The 16,490-nt window shown below is 43.2% G+C and overlaps 1 protein-coding gene across 2 annotated transcripts in view; it reads right to left on the bottom strand.

Annotated features, from left to right (window-relative positions):
* Window positions 1–751: 751 nt before the first annotated feature.
* The window catches only part of LOC112216434 (alpha-enolase-like), a 30,816-nt gene continuing 15,077 nt past the window's right edge, over window positions 752–16,490 (bottom strand). The window contains exons 3-12 of one of the 2 annotated variants that reach the window (XM_042299789.1): window positions 11,995–12,090; window positions 10,240–10,298; window positions 9,182–9,251; window positions 8,813–8,946; window positions 8,005–8,227; window positions 6,932–7,129; window positions 5,139–5,340; window positions 1,873–1,981; window positions 1,539–1,597; window positions 752–1,304 (exon numbers count right to left, since the gene is read on the bottom strand). In XM_042299789.1, the coding sequence (XP_042155723.1) occupies window positions 1,241–1,304; window positions 1,539–1,597; window positions 1,873–1,981; window positions 5,139–5,340; window positions 6,932–7,129; window positions 8,005–8,227; window positions 8,813–8,946; window positions 9,182–9,251; window positions 10,240–10,298; window positions 11,995–12,090 (1,214 nt within the window). In that variant the 3' untranslated portion in view covers window positions 752–1,240. Of the gene's footprint in view, window positions 1,305–1,538; window positions 1,598–1,872; window positions 1,982–5,138; window positions 5,341–6,931; window positions 7,130–8,004; window positions 8,228–8,812; window positions 8,947–9,181; window positions 9,252–9,730; window positions 9,790–10,239; window positions 10,299–11,994; window positions 12,091–16,490 lie in introns of both variants that reach the window. The other variant, XM_042299788.1, reaches the window with a different exon arrangement.

The raw sequence follows: 16,490 nt of genomic DNA, 5'->3' as shown, positions 1-16,490 counted from the left end.
TTTATACTTGCATACTATTGTTTGTACAGATGAACGTTGTACCTTCAGGCATTTGGAAATTGCTCCCAGGGATGAACCAGACTTGTGAAGGTCTATAAATGTTGAGAGGTCTTTGCTGATTTCTTTTGATTTTCTCATGTCAAGCAAAGAGGCACTGAGTTTGAAGGTAGGCCTTGAAATACATCTACAGGTACACCTCCAATTGACTCAAATGATGTCAATTAGCCTATCAGAAGCTTCTAAAGCCATGACATCAGTTTCAGGAATTTTCCAAGCTGTTTAAAGGCACAGTCAACTTAGTGTATGTTAACTTCTGATCCACTGGAATTCAGTGAGTTATAAGTGAAATAATCTGTCTGTAAACAACTGTTGGAAAAATTACTTGTGTCATGCACAAAGTAGATGTCCTAACCGACAAAACTATAGTTTGTTAACAATAAATTTGTGGAGTGGTTTGAAAAACAAGTTAATGACTTCCACCTACGTGTATGTAAACTTCTGACTTCAAACTGTAGGTCTCAAGACTTCATCCAAGACACGTCACTGAAGTTTGTAAATAATCATTGAAAAGGATATTAAACATGAACCTTGTACAATCATCCAGAAGTCATGTGATCCTGTTTCTCTATAATCAGCCTGGTAATTACGAGGCTAATAAAATGTGGGTTGATGGCAGTAAATGTCAGGATTGCCAATATAAAATAGTTAAGATACATTTTCTCGTGACAAGAAAGCACACAGGGACACCGAATGACATCTCTGGTCCGTTTCATAGGAGATTGTTTATTTCTTGTAATTCTGCCAACGTTTACAGTAGCAACACCAGGAACCTCTCTTCAGAGGCAACACATTGCACATACAATACTCGTCTCAATAACAGCACAGTGCTAAACTTAAAAGTAGCTCTTCACTAGAATAATAGTACTCAGTAGGAGGCTACCAAGAATCACTACAACTCACAAGAAGCCAAACAAAAAAACCTCTCGTCTTCACACGACAACGTTACACTAACACAAATAAAGGACAGACACTACTGAGGAGCCAAATCATAGAAGATGGGTTAGTGTACTGCAGTGAGAGTTAGATTAGGGTTTCCTGGACACACTTGGACCTTAGGTTTCATGTCCTCCAGACAGGGCAGGGAGAGCGACCTAGTGTGGCTTTTATGTGTGTGTGTGTGGGGGGGGCACTGTATGTATGCAGGATGAAATCAAGAAGGCCCCAAGGATAGAAAACCTCCTTAGATTGGGTGCCTGAAGTTTTTGCCAGCGAAAACAGCCTTGTCTCCAAGCTCCTCCTCAATCCTATGGACAGGAAGTCAAACAGTCAGTTTGAGGTTTCAACACTTGCACCATTTTAACGGCTGAAAGAGGAAGTCATAAAACAACCGAGTACTATCCTTGATAATTGTACTAACCTTGATAATTGTACTATCCTTGATAATTGTATATTGAGATGAGTGATATTTGGGCCAAGTCTAGCTCGTTTAAGTCATGGAGATATATCTAATGAACATATGATATGGTAGTTTTCCTCACCTGAGCAGCTGGTTGTACTTAGCCAGACGCTCAGACCTGCATGGAGCACCGGTCTTGATCTGGAGATGGGAACACAGCTTATCAGTTACTTTCGTTCACTGGAACACAGCATACCAAGTTATCGGTACACTCGCTGTAGCTAAGGGCAAAACTGAGAAAAAACCGACGCTGAACAACTTGTGAGGGAGCTTGCAGTTGCATTGAATGTAATAGAATATCACTAAAGGACAGAACAAATGTCTGTCTGCAGAGGTTTGAGCCAACAACGCTGTGGTTTCCAGGCCACACCAGTAGTAATATCTATGTATTGATCTTAAAAAGAGGTGTAGCCTACCTGTCCAGTGCAGAGACCGACAACCAGGTCAGCAATGAAGGTGTCCTCTGTCTCTCCAGAGCGATGGCTGACCATCACTCCCCAGCCGTTTGTCTGGGCCATCTTGCAGCTACACAGGAAACAGGTACAGGATCAATGTCTGTCTTGTATAAAGATGCTTGTGATGATGAATCAAATTCCAATCTTTGGATAAAGAAACAACTACTGCTGCTGCTAGAGCTCACCACTACCACCACCACAAATACTACAACTACCACCACTACTACTAGCACCAATTACAACCACTACTACTAGCACCAATTACAAGTACCACTACTAGCACCAATTACAAGTACCACTACTAGCACCAATTACAACTACCACTACTAGCACCAATTACAACAACCACTACTAGCACCACTACCACTACTAGCACCATTACCACTACCACTACTAGCACCATTACCACTACCACTACTAGCACCATTACCACTACCACTACTAGCACCATTACCACTACCACTACTAGCACCATTACCACTACTAGCACCATTACCACTACTAGCACCATTACCACTACTAGCACCATTACCACTACTAGCACCATTACCACTACTAGCACCATTACCACCATTACCACTACTTACCACTACTAGCACCATTACCACTACTAGCACCATTACCCACTACTAGCACCACTACTACCACTACTAGCACCATTACCACTACTAGCACCATTACAACTACCACTACCACTACTAGCACCATTACTAGCACCATTACTACTAGCACCATTACCACTACTACCACTACTAGCACCATTACCACTACTAGCACCATTACCACTACTAGCACCATTACCACTACTAGCACCATTACCACTACTAGCACCATTACCACTACTAGCACCATTACCACTACCACTACCACTACTAGCACCATTACCACTACCACTACCACTACCACTACTAGCACCATTACCATTACTAGCACCATTACCACTACCACTACCACTACTAGCACCATTACCATTACCACTACTAGCACCATTACCACTACTAGCACCATTACCACTACTACACCATTACCACTACCACTACCACTACTAGCACCATTACCACTACCACTACCACTACTAGCACCATTACCACTACTAGCACCATTACCACTACCACTACTAGCACCATTACCACTACTAGCACCATTACCACTACTAGCACCATTACCACTACTAGCACCATTACCACTACTAGCACCATTACCACTACTAGCACCATTACAACTACCACTACCACTACTAGCACCATTACCACTACTAGCACCATTACCACTACTAGCACCATTACCACCATTACAACTACCACTACTAGCACCATTACCACTACTAGCACCATTACAACTACTAGCACCATTACAACTACCACTACCACTACTAGCACCATTACCACTACTAGCACCATTACCACTACTAGCACCATTACCACTACTAGCACCATTACCACTACTAGCACCATTACAACTACTAGCACCATTACAACTACCACTACTAGCACCATTACAACTACCACTACTAGCACCATTACAACTACCACTACTAGCACCATTACAACTACCACCATTACAACTACCACTACCAAAACTACCACTACCACTACTACCACTACCAAAACTACCACTACCACTACCACTACTACCACCACCACTACTACTACCACTACTACTACTACTACCGCCACCACCGCCACCACCGCTACCACCGCTACCACCGCCACCACCGCCACCACCGCCCACCACCACTACTGCCGCCACCACTACGCTACCACCGCCACCACCGCTACCACCGCTACCACCGCCACCACCGCCACCACCGCCGCTACCACCGCTACCACTGCAGGTTCATTATCTAGTTCTTAGATACAGCCACTGTAGTGTGGTTTCACTCGTTTCTTTGAAGGTATTGTAAAATGTCTACCTTAGAAAACCAGGCCCGGAGTCAAGGAAGACAACACATCGCCTACTAAAACCAGGCCCGGAGTCAAGGAAGACAACACATCGCCTACTAAAACCAGGCCCGGAGTCAAGGAAGACAACACGTCGCCTACTAAAACCAGGCCCGGAGTCAAGGAAGACAACATCACCTACTAAAACCAGGCCCGGAGTCAAGGAAGACAACACATCACCTACTAAAACCAGGCCCGGAGTCAAGGAAGACAACACATCACCTACGTTCTCCTCTCCTGCATTATATCTGGTAGTACACTACATTCTGTAACATTCATTATATCTGGTAGTACACTACATTCTGTAACATTCATTATATCTGGTAGTACACTACATTCTGTAACATTCATTATATCTGGTAGTACACTACATTCTGTAACATTCATTATATCTGGTAGTACACTACATTCTGTAACATTCATTATATCTGGTAGTACACTACATTCTGTAACATTCATTATATCTGGTAGTACACTACATTCTGTAACATTCATTATATCTGGTAGTACACTACATTCTGTAACATTCATTATATCTGGTAGTACACTACATTCTGTAACATTCATTATATCTGGTAGTACACTACATTCTGTAACATTCATTATATCTGGTAGTACACTACATTCTGTAACATTCATTATATCTGGTAGTACACTACATTCTGTAACATTCATTATATCTGGTAGTACACTACATTCTGTAACATTCATTATATCTGGTAGTACACTACATTCTGTAACATTCATTATATCTGGTGGTACACTACATTCTGTAACATGCATTATATCTGGTAGTACACTACATTCTGTAACATTCATTATATCTGGTAGTACACTACATTCTGTAACATTCATTATATCTGGTAGTACACTACATTCTGTAACATTCATTATATCTGGTAGTACACTACATTCTGTAACATTCATTATATCTGGTAGTACACTACATTCTGTAACATTCATTATATCTGGTAGTACACTACATTCTGTAACATTCATTATATCTGGTAGTACACTACATTCTGTAACATTCATTATATCTGGTAGTACACTACATTCTGTAACATTCATTATATCTGGTAGTACACTACATTCTGTAACATTCATTATATCTGGTAGTACACTACATTCTGTAACATTCATTATATCTGGTAGTACACTACATTCTATTCTGTATGAAAAAAAAAACACTTCCCTGAGCAAGTCAAAATGGGTGCCAGTGGTACAGAGCGAGTGGTGTCGCTAACTATATATGAATTGTCTGTCTGCGCGTGGACCAGTACTTACGCCTGCAGGGACTCTGTGACGGAGCCGATCTGGTTGACCTTGAGCAGCAGGCAGTTGCAGGCCTTGTCGGCCACACCCTTGGCGATGCGCTTGGGATTGGTGACGGTCAGATCATCACCCACCACCTGGATGCTGGTCTCCGCCGTGAACTTGGACCATGCCGCCCAGTCATCCTGGTCGAAGGGATCCTCAATGGACACCACTGTAGAAGACAGGAGGAGGATGGTTGTAACGGGTTAGTTGTTAGAGCACGTCGTTGAGGTCACTACTGGGGAGAGGAAGGGATAAGCCACTTTAAAGCCTAATTGACTGCAATTAGATATTTATTGTTCACCAGATTTACCTTCGGCTCCCATACATCAGGGCTAACTCTAGCTAGAGGAGTATTACAGTTCGTTAAAGATCCACAGAGGCCCTGGCCTCTTACAGAGGGCGAAAGTCAGTCACTCAGCCTAACAGAAATGGCACCCTATTCCCTACATAGTGCACTACTATTAACCAGAGCCCTATGGGTAGTAGTGTGCCCTATAGGGAATAGTGTGCCATTTGGGACTGTGACCGGAGTCTTAACAGTATAATGAGGATTAGTGTTTCTCTTAGTATCAGACCTGGGTAATCCTTCATCTAGTGGTAGTGGCACTGCCGACCCCAGGCAACCTATCCCCCTTGGTGATGGGGGTCAAAAGTAGTACCACTATATAGGGAATAGGGCTCTGGTCTATAGTAGTACCACTATATAGGGAATAGGGCTCTGGTCTATAGTAGTACCACTATATAGGGAATAGGGCTCTGGTCTATAGTAGTACCACTATATAGGGAATAGGGCTCTGGTCTATAGTAGTACCACTATATAGGGAATAGGGCTCTGGTCTATAGTAGTACCACTATATAGGGAATAGGGCTCTGGTCTATAGTAGTACCACTATATAGGGAATAGGACTCTGGTCTATAGTAGTACCACTATATAGGGAATAGGGCTCTGGTCTATAGTAGTACCACTATATAGGGAATAGGGCTCTGGTCTATAGTAGTACCACTATATAGGGAATAGGGCTCTGGTCTATAGTAGTACCACTATATAGGGAATAGGGCTCTGGTCTATAGTAGTACCACTATATAGGGAATAGGACTCTGGTCTATAGTAGTACCACTATATAGGGAATAGGGCTCTGGTCTATAGTAGTACCACTATATAGGGAATAGGGCTCTGGTCTATAGTAGTACCACTATATAGGGAATAGGGCTCTGGTCTATAGTAGTACCACTATATAGGGAATAGGGCTCTGGTCTATAGTAGTACCACTATATAGGGAATAGGGCTCTGGTCTATAGTAGTACCACTATATAGGGAATAGGGCTCTGGTCTATAGTAGTACCACTATATAGGGAATAGGGCTCTGGTCTAAAGTAGTGTACTATATAGGGAATAGGGCTCTGGTCTAAAGTAGTGTACTATTTAGGGAATAGGGCTCTGATCTATAGTAGTGTACTATATAGGGAATAGGGCTCTGGTCTAAAGTAGTGTACTATATAGGGAATAGGGCTCTGGTCTATAGTAGTACCACTATATAGGGAATAGGGCTCTGGTCTAAAGTAGTGCACTATATAGGGAATAGGGCTCTGGTCTAAAGTAGTGCACTATATAGGGAATAGGGCTCTGGTCTAAAGTAGTGCACTATATAGGGAATAGGGCTCTGGTCTAAAGTAGTGCACTATATAGGGAATATGGCTCTGGTTTAAAGTAGTGCACTATATAGGGAATAGGGTGGCATTTGGGACACATGAACACCCACCTGGGTAATCCTTGACGAAGCTCTTGTAGAGGTCTCCCAGCTGGTCTGGGGTGATGTAACGGCTGGAGTCGTCAGGTGACTTGAAGTCCAGGTCGTATTTCCCATCCTTGTAGAACTCGGAGGCGGCCACGTCCATGCCGATCACGATCTTGTCGGTGTAGCCGGCTTTGCCAATGGCTTCCTTCAGCAGCTCCAGAGCTGAGAGGAACATAGATAAATTAGAGTTAAGATTCCCTCACGATGAATAAGGAGATTTGGTTGGCTTTATATATATTTATTCATTCATTCTTAGGCTCCCTGTCTGGCTCCTGAACTATATAGGGTGTTGGTACGCTGTTTACAATGACATGTAGCCTATTTGAAATGATGTGCGCTTCTTACATTCACCTTTTCATATTTATTCAAATACTTTTCATTCAAATCCATATGGTTTGGTTTCAATACTTAAATACCAAATGGTAGATCCAGGTGGTCACAAAAATAGATGGGTGCTGGTTAAATTGTGATTTTTAATGAATGGAGCGAATTTGGAGCGAAAGTGAAGATTTTTCTGTGAGTTTCTATGGAAACGGTTTATTTTTTAGCATTAGCGTTAGGAAAGACATGGAGGAAAACGCACTGCACCATGGGATTTCCAACCGCTCAACTCCGCTCACATGTGCTGATTGAAATATACTGAGCTACAAACAGAGCTACACTGGTCTGTACATTATTCAGTATTGGATTGAGGCCTTCATTTAGAAATCATCTGTCGCCTACGGAGTAGCATTCCTGGGCAAATGAATAGAAAGAGCGACACCAACATAGGGTCACGGTGATGTAAGCTCTACGGGAGGGGAAGATGGAGGGGCGAAGGAGTCTTAGGTGAAGTACTAGAGGATTCTAGGACATTCCCTCTCAGCTAAGACACAGAAGTGTCAGGAAGCAGCATCACAGCTCATTATTCCACTGAAGTGACGCTGCAGTGGTGCCATACTGCTGGTCATGTGACAACTGTTGCTGGAGAAAAGGGCTATACACCGGACTGATTAATGGGTTGATTGATTAACTGACTGACGCTCATCGGCTCTCACCTTCCTTGTTCTCCAGGATGTTGGGGGCGAAGCCTCCCTCGTCTCCCACGTTAGTGGCGTCCTGGCCGTACTTCTTCTTGATGACGTTCTTCAGGTTGTGGTAGACCTCGGCTCCGATCCTCATGGCCTCCTTGAAGGTGCTGGCTCCTACAGGGAGGATCATGAACTCCTGCATGGCCAGCTTGTTGCCTGCGTGGGAACCTCCGTTGATCACGTTGAAGGCCTTGGACAGAGACAGAGGTTTGAACTGAAGTTTCAAATCAAACAAAATGAAAAAGTGTTCAAAGATGACTGAAGAAAGAGCAAAGCAATGTGTACATTGTAACGGAGGAGAGCTATGCCTGAGAGACGAGACGGGTTTCACCTTCAGACCAACATAGAGGTAAGACGTGAAAAACGAGTTTCAATGAACCTAAGTGTATGTAAACTTCCGACTTCAACTGTAAGTCAGCTTTAGCTCAGCAGGACAACACAGTCTTGATGCAAGGTCACATAAAGATGACTCACACATTAGTAAACAGAGACTTAAATGGGGACTGGTAGGATGACGATAAACTTAAAATGGAGACTGGTAGGATGACGATAAACTTAAAATGGAGACTGGTAGGATGACGATAAACTTAAAATGGAGACTGGAAGGATGACGACAAACTTAATGGGGACTGGAAGGATGACGACAAACTAAATGGGGACTGGAAGGATGACGATAAACTTAAAATGGAGACTGGAAGGATGACGACAAACTTAATGGGGACTGGAAGGATGACGACAAACTTAATGGGGACTGGAAGGATGACGATAAACTTACAGGGACGGGGAGGATGACATTGGGGTTGCCAGCGAGGTCAGCGATGTGACGGTAAAGGGGGACACCTTTCTCAGCAGCACCGGCCTTGCACACAGCCAGGGACACGCCCAGGATGGCGTTGGCACCAAACTTAGCTGAGGGGGGGAACAGAAAGTGAAGAGCCCATATAGCAAACAATTTCCGCCTTTTTTCTCATTTTCCTAAATTGTTGATTTGGGCTGTATTCAAGTAGACTGCTGTTCTTATTGCTTGCATAGGGGCTAAGGAAGGTAACATGACATGTCTGTATTTGCATTGAAGCCTAGTACACTGGATGGCACTCAACTCTATGCTAAAATTCCATATACCAACCAAAAGGAAGTAACCTACACTTGTTCTCTGTGCCATCCATGTCCAACATCAGCTTGTCAACCTTTTCCTGCTCCAGGACGTTGACGTTCTGAACAACAGGACAGACAGACACAGAACAACACACCAGTCATTAGAGATGGAAGGAACTGACAACAAACAAACAAAAAAGGTTAGTTCAAAGTTCAAACAGGTTAGCTCAAAACACCTGTCTTCAAGGATGTTTAGGTTCACTAGTACACACTACACACAGCATCTTAAGGTGCTACCTAGCCAGGTTACCTGAGACCTCTGTAGCTCTGGTCACTGAGGTGAGTACAGTGGTGAATACATACAGTAATAACATCTTACAGAGAAATTCAACAGACCAAGAGGATATATTGTATCTAGCAAACTCCATGGGGTAAAAAAAACAACAACTCATAAACAGAACTTGAAGTGATGCATCTTCTCTTACCCTCTGACTTCATTGTACTCAGTCAGGATTGTTCTTAGCTGCTCTCTCTATGCAACACTGACTCGACACCAGCACAACGTTGTCAATGTTAGTCAAACAGTGAATGTTCCTACCTGCCGTACAAGCGCAGGTGCAATAGTTTTATTGATATGATCAACAGCTTTTGAGACACCTGCAGAGGGGACAAGCAAAGCGTCACGACCCAGGGAGAAGTAGACCATGCAAGAGCAGCAGGCATTACTAGGCGATCACAGAGCAAGCCTTAGATCTCGCTAATATTATCTGCTGTGGTGGCAGCAACTAGGCTGGTTAAACAAACGTCAAGAGGAATGATCTACTATTGGGATCATGGGGTAATCACAGAAATAGGATGACAATATGGCCGCCGGTCGGTCCACCCGTCACGGAACTTTGACTTGGAGGAATGTCCCTTCTAGTCATTATATTTTTATGGCTGTAATAACGATTTAGAAAATCTGTGATCGTCTGTGAATGCCTGCCACAGAGGTTAGTTACTTGTCAAATCATGGCAAACCCACTTGAAAGTCATGCTTTCAATCAACCAGTTCATATTCAGTGTTCTCTGTCTTACTCCTGTTGCTCCACCACACTGTGTATTTACCTGGTTACACAGAGCTGGGGCCAAGAACTCATTAATATGTTTAACAGCCCTTTTCACCCCTGACAGGAGGAGAGAAGGATGAAGTGTCAGAGAAAAGAATGATGAAGAACGAAGGAAAGATAGAAAACATGTAATGGAAAAAAAAATGTATAGAGTGAGCTGTGTACTAGCCTGGTCCCAGATGTGTCTGTGCTGTCTTGCCAACTCCTATGGTTATTACCATGGCAACCACACGAGCTGGCCATGCAGCAGAGTGATATCTAGGACCAGGCTAGAGTACATGGACATTGGAAATGGAAGCAAACATGGGAAACTAGCTAGGTCAACAATACATTCTAAGACTAGTGTGTTTCTAAAGTCCACTTATAAATACAGTGCCTATAGTCTAGTGAAAGTCTACATTTTACTGCCTTAAAATGCTATCTAAAAAGGGAACACATTTAAAAGTGAAAGAAAGTTACAGAAACATTTCCGAATTAATACAAAAATAACATGTCTTGATTGCGTATGTCATTTGGCAGCTATTACAGCTGTAAACCAGTTTGAATAAGATTCGACCAACTTTGTACAACTCTTATACCCTATAATGACAAAAGTGAAAACAGGTTTTTAGAATTTGTTTCAACTTTATATAAAAAAATATAAAAAAGCAGAAATACCTTATTTACATAAATATTCAGACCCTTTGCTATGAGACTCGAAATTAAGCTGATAATTATTCTTTAAAATGTTTCTACAACTTGGAGTCCACCTGTGGTAAAATTCAATTGATTGGGACATGATTTGGAAAGGCACACACCCGTCTATATAAGGACCCACAGTTGTCTGAGCAAAAAACTAAGCCATGAGGTAAAATTGTCTGTAGGATTGTGTCGAGGCACAGGTCTGGGGAAGGGTACCAAAAAATGTCTGCAGCATTGAAGATCCCCAAGAACACAGTGGCCTCCATCATGCTTAAATGGAAGAAGTTTGGAACCACCAAGACTCTTCCTAGAGCTGGCCTCCCGGCCAAACTGAGCAATTGGGGTAGAAGGGCCTTGGTAAGGCAGGTGACAAAGAACCTGATGGTCACTCTGACAGAATTCCAGAGTTCCTCTGTGGAGATGGGAGAACCTTCCAGAAGGACAACCATCTCTGCAGCACTCCACCAATCAGGCCTTTATAGTAGAGTGGCCAGACGGAAGCCACTCCTCAGTATAAGGCACATGACAGTGACAGACACTTGGAGTTTGCCATCTCTGGAGAGACCTGAAAATAGCTGTGTAGTGACGCTCCCCATCCAACCTGACAGAGCTTGAGAGGATCTGCAAAGAAACTCCCCAAATACAGGTGTGCCAAGCTTGTAGTGTCATACCCAAGAACACTCTAGGCTGTAATCACTTCCAAAGGTGCATCAACAATGTACTGAGTAAAGACTCTGAATACTTATGTACATTTGATATCTGTTTTTTATTTTTATTCATTTGCAAAAATGTCTAAAAACGTGTTTTTGCTTTGGCATTTGGGTAGATTGACGAGAGAGAAAAACCTATTTATAAGGTTTTAACGTAACAAAATGTGGAAAAAGTCAAGGGGTCTGAATACTTTCCAAATGCACTGTAGATCAATTGTTGTAATTTTAAGGCAGTAAAATGTGAAGACTGTGCAAGGGGTGTGACCTTCGCTATGCACTGTAAATGACAAGTAAACTAGCTAGTCCAATCAGAACAGGGAGTGTTACTAGCTAGTCCAATCAGAAGAGGGAGTTGTGCGTACCTTTGCCCAGGTAGCGCGTCTTATCGTTGTCACGGAGCTCCAGAGCTTCATAGATACCAGTAGAGGCACCGCTGGGGACAGCGGCCCTGAACAGACCTGGAAAACACAGAAGATAGGATGTTAATGAGTCTATTTCATCTCTATTTACATTACATACTGTAGGATGAAACCTGAAGAAGACAGAAGATAGGATGTTAATGAGTCTATTTCATCTCTATTTACATTACATACTGTAGGATGAAACCTGAAGAAGACAGAAGTGAAACGTGTCAGAAAAGCACAAACTATGTAGTTCTGTCCTCGACCTGTTCTTGTCTACTGATGTTTTGTATTTCTGTATTTCTGTATTATGTTTCATGTTTTCTGTGGACCCCGGGAAGAGTAGCTGCACCAATACCAAATCAGGTCCGGTATTCACAAACTGATTTGAAATCAAGTCCGGTATCCACAAACTGATCTGAAACCAGTTCCGGTATCCACAAACTGATTTGAAACCATGTCCGGTATCCACAAACTGATTTGAAACCATGTCCGGTATCCACAAACTGATTTGAAACCATGTCCGGTATCCACAAACTGATTTGAAACCAGGTCCGGTATCCACAAACTGATCTGAAACCAGGTCCGGTATCCACAAACTGATCTGAAACCATGTCTGGTATCCACAAACTGATTTGAAACCATGTCTGGTATCCACAAACTGATTTGAAACCATGTCTGGTATCCACAAACTGATTTGAAACCATGTCTGGTATCCACAAACTGATTGAATTTCTAAGCAAACAGCTGGAGGCAGGGCTTTCTCCTATAGAGCTCCATTTTTATGGAATGGTCTGCCTACCCATGTCAGAGACGCAAACTCGGTCTCAACCTTTAAGTCTTTACTGAAGACTCATCTCTTCAGTGGGTCATATGATTGAGTGTAGTCTGGCCCAGGAGTGGGAGGGTGAACGGAAAGGCTCTGGAGCAACGAACCGCCCTTGCTGTCTCTGCCTGGCCGGTTCCCCTCTTTCCACTGGGATTCTCTGCCTCTAACCCTATTACAGGGGCTGAGTCACTGGCTTACTGGGGCTCTCTCATGCCGTCCCTGGAGGGGGTGCGTCACCTGAGTGGGTTGATTCACTGTTGTGGTCATCCTGTCTGGGTTGGCGTCCCCCCCTTGGGTTGTGCCGTGGCGGAGATCTTTGTGGGCTATACTCGGCCTTGTCTCAGGATGGTAAGTTGGTGGTTGAAGATATCCCTCTAGTGGTGTGGGGGCTGTGCTTTGGCAAAGTGGGTGGGGTTATATCCTTCCTGTTTGGCCCTGTCCGGGGTGTCCTCGGATGGGGCCACAGTGTCTCCTGACCCCTCCTGTCTCAGCCTCCAGTATTTATGCTGCAGTAGTTTATGTGTCGGGGGGCTGGGGTCAGTTTGTTATATCTGGAGTACTTCTCCTGTCCTATTCGGTGTCCTGTGTGCGTTCTCTAATTCTCTCCTTCTCTCTTTCTTTCTCTCTCTCGGAGGACCTGAGCCCTAGGACCATGCCCCAGGACTACCTGACATGATGACTCATTGCTGTCCCCAGTCCACCTGGCCATGCTGCTGTTCCAGTTTCAACTGACCTGAGCCCTAGGACCATGCCCCAGGACTACCTGACATGATGACTCCTTGCTGTCCCCAGTCCACCTGGCCGTGCTGCTGCTCCAGTTTCAACTGTTCTGCCTTATTATTATTCAACCATGCTGGTCATTTATGAACATTTGAACATCTTGGCCATGTTCTGTTATAATCTCCACCCGGCACAGCCAGAAGAGGACTGGCCACCCCACATAGCCTGGTTCCTCTCTAGGTTTCTTCCTAGGTTTTGGCCTTTCTAGGGAGTTTTTCCTAGCCACCGTGCTTCTACACCTGCATTTCTTGCCGTTTGGGGTTTTAGGCTGGGTTTCTGTACAGCACTTTGAGATATCAGCTGATGTACGAAGGGCTATATAAATAAATTTGATTTGATTTGATTTGAAACCATGTCTGGTATCCACAAACTGATTTGAAACCATGTCTGGTATCCACAAACTGATTTGAAACCATGTCTGGTATCCACAAACTGATTTGAAACCATGTCCGGTATCCACAAACTGATTTGAAACCAGGTCCGATATCCACAAACCGATTTGAAACCAGGTCCGATATTCACAAAGTGTTGCAGAGTAATAGTGCTGACCTAGGATCAGTTTTGTATTTTAAACCATAATGAATAAGAGGGACCTGATCCTAGATTGGCACTCCTATTCTGAGACGCTTTGTAAATATGGGCCTAGACTACATTACTGATTCAGTTCCTAACATATTGACTGATCCAGACTATATTACTGATCCAGTTCCTAACACATTTACTGATCCAGACTACATTACTGATCCAGACTACATTACCGATCCAGTTCCAAACACATTGACTGATCCAGACTACATTACTGATCCAGTTCCTAACACATTGACTGATCCAGACTACATTACTGATCCAGTTCCTAACACATTGACTGATCCAGACTACATTACCGATCCAGTTCCAAACACATTGACTGATCCAGACTACATTACCGATCCAGTTCCTAACACATTGACTGATCCAGAAATAACAATAATATCAATATAAATTAAAATAATAATATTTAGTTATAATATGATGTCTTTCTATTTGGTATTTATGTAGTGAAATCAACAGGAAAGAATTCCATCACTCATACGTTAATCCCATTTTGTTTCCTGAAAAGAGAGAGGGTCGATGCCTGGTCGACATGCTAAGCAGATCAATGTGATGTAACAGGCTTGAACAACGAAGAAAAGCTCTCTACTAGGACACGGACACGGACACGGACACACACACACACACACACACACACACACACACACACACACACACACATCAACCACCCGAGCCACTGCCTGTTCACCCCGCTGTCATCCAGAAGGCGAGGTCAGTACAGGTGCATCAAAGCTGGGACCGAGAGACTGAAAAACAGCTTCTATCTCAAGGCCATCAGACTGTTAAACAGCCACCACTAACATTGAGTGGCTACTGCCAACACACTGTCAATGACACTGACTCTACTCCAGCCACTTTAATCATGGGAATTGATGGGAAATGATGTAAATATATCACTAGCCACTTTAAACAATGCTACCTTATATAATGTTACTTACCCTACATTATTCATCTCATATGCATACGTTGATACTGTACTCTATATCATCGACTGCATCCTTATGTAATACATGTATCACTAGCCACTTTAACTATGCCACTTGGTTTACATACTCATCTCATATGTATATACTGTACTCGATATCATCTACTGTATCTTGCCTATGCTGCTCTGTACCATCACTCATTCATATATCCTTATGTACATATTCTTTATCCCCTTACACTGTGTATAAGACAGTAGTTTTTTTGGAATTGTTAGTTAGATTACTTTTTCGTTATTACTGCATTGTCGGAACTAGAAGCACAAGCATTTCGCTACACTCGCATTAACATCTGCTAACCATGTGTATGTGACAAATAAAATTTGATTTGATTTGATTTGATTTGACACACACCTCCAGGATGCGACTGCTGTCTCGACCTCAGATACACACCAAGGTCAGACATTTTGGAATCAACCACGTGAATAAAGGTAGTGGATATGCACATTTGATTCTAACTGCTCATAGGAGACACAGAGATTTAGGCCTTATATTCAGGATGACAAAGTCATCTGGAAATCAGATATGGGATGCTTGATATAGCCTACACTAAATCCCAATAAACCTATTCAGATTGATTGAGTCTTAGTGACTTGTTTTCAAGTCAGCTTCAATCAAAACAGCAATACAAAGCATGCAACATATTGCATTTTGGTCACATGCAATCTCCATAGACAAACATTGACAGTAGAATGGCCTTACTGAAGAGCTCAGTGCCTTTCAAGGATGCCACGTCTCCAATAAGTCACTTTGTAACATGTCTGCCCTGCTCAACAGTAAGTGTTTATTTTTTTATTTTATTATTATCATTATTTTTAAATGTACCCCCTTTTTCTCCCCAATTTTGTGGTATCCAATTGTTAGTAATTACTATCTTGTCTCATTGCTACAACTCCCGTACGGGCTCGGGAGAGACGAAGGTCGAAAGCCATGCGTCCTCCGAAACACAACCCAAACAAGCCACACTGCTTCTTAACACAGCGCGCATCCAACCTAGAAACCAGCCGCACCAATGTGTCGGAGGAGACACCGTGCACCTGGCGACCTTGGTTAGCGCGCAAGGTGAATCATGCTACACCATCTGGCAGTCGGACGGATGAATCTGGGTTTGGCGGATGCCAGGAGAACACTACCTGCCCCAATGCATCTGGGGCTGTTTTTATGGTTAGGGCCCTTTAGTTCCAATGAAGGAAAATCTTAACACTGCAGCATACAATGACATTGTAGACCATTCTGTACTTTCAACTTTATGGCAACAGTTTGGGGAAGGCCCT

This window comes from Oncorhynchus tshawytscha, linkage group LG16 (assembly GCF_018296145.1).
Source record: "Oncorhynchus tshawytscha isolate Ot180627B linkage group LG16, Otsh_v2.0, whole genome shotgun sequence".
NCBI classification, from domain to species: Eukaryota; Metazoa; Chordata; class Actinopteri; order Salmoniformes; family Salmonidae; genus Oncorhynchus; species Oncorhynchus tshawytscha.
Note: the sequence above shows the minus strand (reverse complement) of the source record. Positions and strands in the feature narration are given on the sequence as shown.